At 36.0% G+C, this 3376-nt stretch overlaps 1 protein-coding gene across 1 annotated transcript; it reads right to left on the bottom strand.

Annotated features, from left to right (window-relative positions):
- Positions 1–296: 296 nt before the first annotated feature.
- On the bottom strand, positions 297–3370 carry LOC109586585 (serine/threonine-protein kinase ppk4-like). The gene is made up of 11 exons (XM_020002786.1): positions 3324–3370; positions 2777–2894; positions 2670–2729; positions 2511–2625; positions 2237–2427; positions 1977–2191; positions 1733–1923; positions 851–1687; positions 703–801; positions 567–604; positions 297–488 (listed from the first exon to the last, which is right to left on the bottom strand). The coding sequence occupies exons 2-11, from the start codon at positions 2855–2857 to the stop codon at positions 432–434; spliced, it is 1884 nt and encodes a 627-aa protein (XP_019858345.1). The 5' UTR covers positions 2858–2894; positions 3324–3370; the 3' UTR covers positions 297–431.
- Positions 3371–3376: the final 6 nt, after the last annotated feature.

Below are 3376 nucleotides of genomic sequence, written 5' to 3'. Positions count from 1 at the left end.
GTCTTCTATAGGGCCGTTCAATACTCTCTTTATATTATTATGTACTCTTGCTATTACAGTACATGTTTTCTTTAGAATGTATTACATGTACTGATAGTATTACAACAAATGCTACACAGCCCTCCACTTATAATCAATTTATTGCTTTACTCAACTTACTATAAAGCTATGGTCCATATAGTCAATCCAACATCACTTTAACAAACTGAGGTATAGTCACTGATCCATAGTTGTATCCATTAAGATGGACACTGGTTATGAAGGCTTGAAATGCATTCATTTTAGGGAGTGGCTGATTAAAATTAAACTTATTTAAAATTATTAAATTTACATAAAAATTTTTCACTGCAATAATCATATTCCAGTATTACTGCTGCCTTATAATGCATTGGTATGTTAAATTATCAAGTTCCCTAAAGTAAAGAGTCTTTCTAAACATGAACATAGTGTTGGTCCTTTATTGACTTGTGTGGCTGTACCAGGTACTTCTGAAAGGAGACAAATATTTTAAATTACATACACACACATGTACATGAAATAGCAAGTAAATAATCACCAATACATACCTTATGCTTCCTGCTTTGAGTCAAGAAGCTTGGTTGATCTATAATGGAAAGAAAACAGCATAATTAACTAACAATTACACTTAAATAAGTTAATGAATCTATAGCTGATATTGGATTAATTATTAAGTTTATTTACCAGTTGAAGTTGATGGACTTTGACCTGAAGTAGCTTGAGCTTTCCTCTGTTGAACTGCCACTGTCTCATCAGTTGCTGGAGCAGTCACCTTGCTTGGTCCTATTGTAAGTAGTAATGACTTTCAGTGGGAAAGGATTGATTTCTTTACCTTTGCATCTCTGTTTGTATTTCTTAAAGAAGAGAGGATATCGATCATTATCCTCAATTTTAGAGACATCACCAACTTCAATAACACCACGCTCCATCAGTAACAGTGTAAACTGGACTCTACTCATATTAGACACATTGTGGCTGTTGAGGTGAAGTGAAGAGGTGTAGACCTTAGCACTGCTGAAGTCCCTCTGACTCATGTTACCATAGTAATCAGCAACTGTTAGGCAGAGATATATTTTAGGATAAGACGTGTTAATATCAAAGTTTGGTAATGAAAACAGCTTCAATTTCTTTGTATCCCCCCAACCAGATCTTTCCAGGACTCCAATAGTCAAGGAAACAGCGAGAGGGTATTTCCCAAGATTTCCTGTCAAATCAGTGAAAAGCTCAAAAAAGGACTTGTTAGAATCAAACGTAATACTGCATAGTACAGTGAGAACCATACGATAGCGATCAATTTGATAGTCACCCAAACGAGGACCCAGTTCATCACGTACAACTTTAATGATGGCTGGCCTGAACTCAGTAATTTTCTCCAATTCCTCAGTTATTTTTGAGTCAATTTCTACTTCAGTATGCAAGTATGCTCTGAAGTCACCCATTTCTTCATACCCCAGGCCAGTCAGTATCTTGTACACATAACTTGCAGCAACTTGTGGAGACTTCTCTGATGTGTGGGTGGAGTACAACTCTAAAAACTTTTTTGATAGTGACCAGTCAGGTTTCATGTCACATTTCACACCAACAATTGTAAGTAATCTGATATACTGATCAACTATGTATCGAGGAAGAGAATGAGACATATCTGACATAGAGTTATGCAACTGTTTACCTAAAAAATAATTTCATAATAACTTGTGAATGTGTTAGTACATACCATATGACGTATCTGTCACACTCTGCTCTGGTGGTGGAATACTGGCCCCATCTTGTACCTCACTGGTATCTTGTAGTGTAGCGCCCTGAGGTGCTTCCTCTCCTTCGGTCAGCTGTGGTGGTACATGTATAGTGTCTTGTGGATCATCTTCCTGAAAGTAAGGATCATCTAATACTTCACTAGCACTTGGTCTATTATTATTGATAAATTAGTAAAATGTAAAATTAAAAATAGTCATGTGTACCTTGAAGCTCTGTCAAGCTGTATCGTTTTTTTAATTAAAGCAGTAGCTTTTGGTTTGCCATGAAGTAGACGAAAATCACATCGATCATAATTTTTGACATTTTGATGAATAGTGTAATCATCATCATGTCCTTTGTCAAAGGGATGGCTTCCGCCAGTTTCAACAAAATATATGACACACCCCATTGAAAATATATCTGACTCTCGACTGAATTTCTGTAAATTAAATACTAAATCATGTTGTTGAATCACTACACTTACACAAGCTTTTATATCATCAAGTAATAGTTCCGGACCCATCCATGTATCAGTTCCTCTACGTCTCTGTGTGGTCACTGCATCTCGATTATTCAATTTAGTAGAGATTCCAAAGTCAGCCAGGACTGCTTTAACTTCAGATGAAGAGCTCTTTTGTACTAAAAGAATATTTCCTGGCTTGATATCTCTATGGACTGAAAGTGTGAATACTAACTAACACTAGTGTTTTACTCAGTTTACTTCTTACTAATGTATGTACATGTACATCATAACATACCGATATTTTGTTCATGTAAATACTCCAATCCTTTCACTGCATCTTGATTCACATTCTTTTTGACAACAGTCAATCCATCAAATTTATCCATTACTTTTTTTAATTTCTTGAAATACTATAGTATGTGTATAAAAAAACATTATCATAAGGTTAACTAACTTGATAAAAAGAAGCCAAACAAAGCTCCAGAACAATGTGGTCAAGACCCTGATGACTTTCCTAATAATAGTACTTCACCAAGATGATTAGTATTATTAACAACTCACAATACAATGTACCAATACAATATTGTCATGTTTAATGCTTAATAGAAACTTTTTGTCATCATCAGATAATTCCTCTTTCATCCTTTTCACTGCAACACCTTCCCTTTTAAAAGTACCTCTATGAATGTAAAGGAAACTTATAAATTGACATGCTTATTAGTCCCGCCATACAGGGGAGTAGGAACAGGGGGGGCAAGTTGCCCCCCCCAATATTATTTCAGAGGGGGCATTGCCCCCTCAATATCAGCCAATGATTTCATTTATTACAGGCCTGTACCTAGGGGGGTGATAGGGGTGACAGGTCACCCTCCTTTTTGCTGTCATAATAATAATTATGACATTGTAATTGTAGTTCAAAAACATGTTAAAATTGCTCTCTGAGCAGCTCTTTTTAAAATTTTTTTCTGGGGGGTACCCCTAGACCCCCTTTCTCATACATATACATGCATACACACAATCTGTCTTGCCCCCCAATTGAAAAATGGTTCCTACTCCCCTGCCATATAAAAGTGGCAAATTATCATTGCTGAATATCGCTGTGACTAACTTGTAAACAGTGCTACTAGCTCCTTTTCCTAACAATGAATTCTTATCATACTG

This window comes from Amphimedon queenslandica, unplaced genomic scaffold, assembly GCF_000090795.2.
Source record: "Amphimedon queenslandica unplaced genomic scaffold, v1.1 AMPQUscaffold_12833, whole genome shotgun sequence".
Lineage (NCBI taxonomy): Eukaryota > Metazoa > Porifera > Demospongiae > Haplosclerida > Niphatidae > Amphimedon > Amphimedon queenslandica.
The sequence above is the reverse complement of the archived record's forward strand: the minus strand, read 5'-3'. Positions and strand labels throughout refer to the sequence as shown.

Coding starts and splice junctions, on each gene's coding strand:
- LOC109586585 (XM_020002786.1), bottom strand. CDS start 2,857: ATGAAAGAGGAATTATCTGATGATGACAAAAAGTTTCTATTAAGCATT. Junction 2,626..2,669: donor GTTTGGCTTCTTTTTATCAA/GTTAGTTAACCT, acceptor CACATACTATAG/TATTTCAAGAAATTAAAAAA. Junction 605..702: donor AAGTCCATCAACTTCAACTG/GTAAATAAACTT, acceptor TTTCCATTATAG/ATCAACCAAGCTTCTTGACT.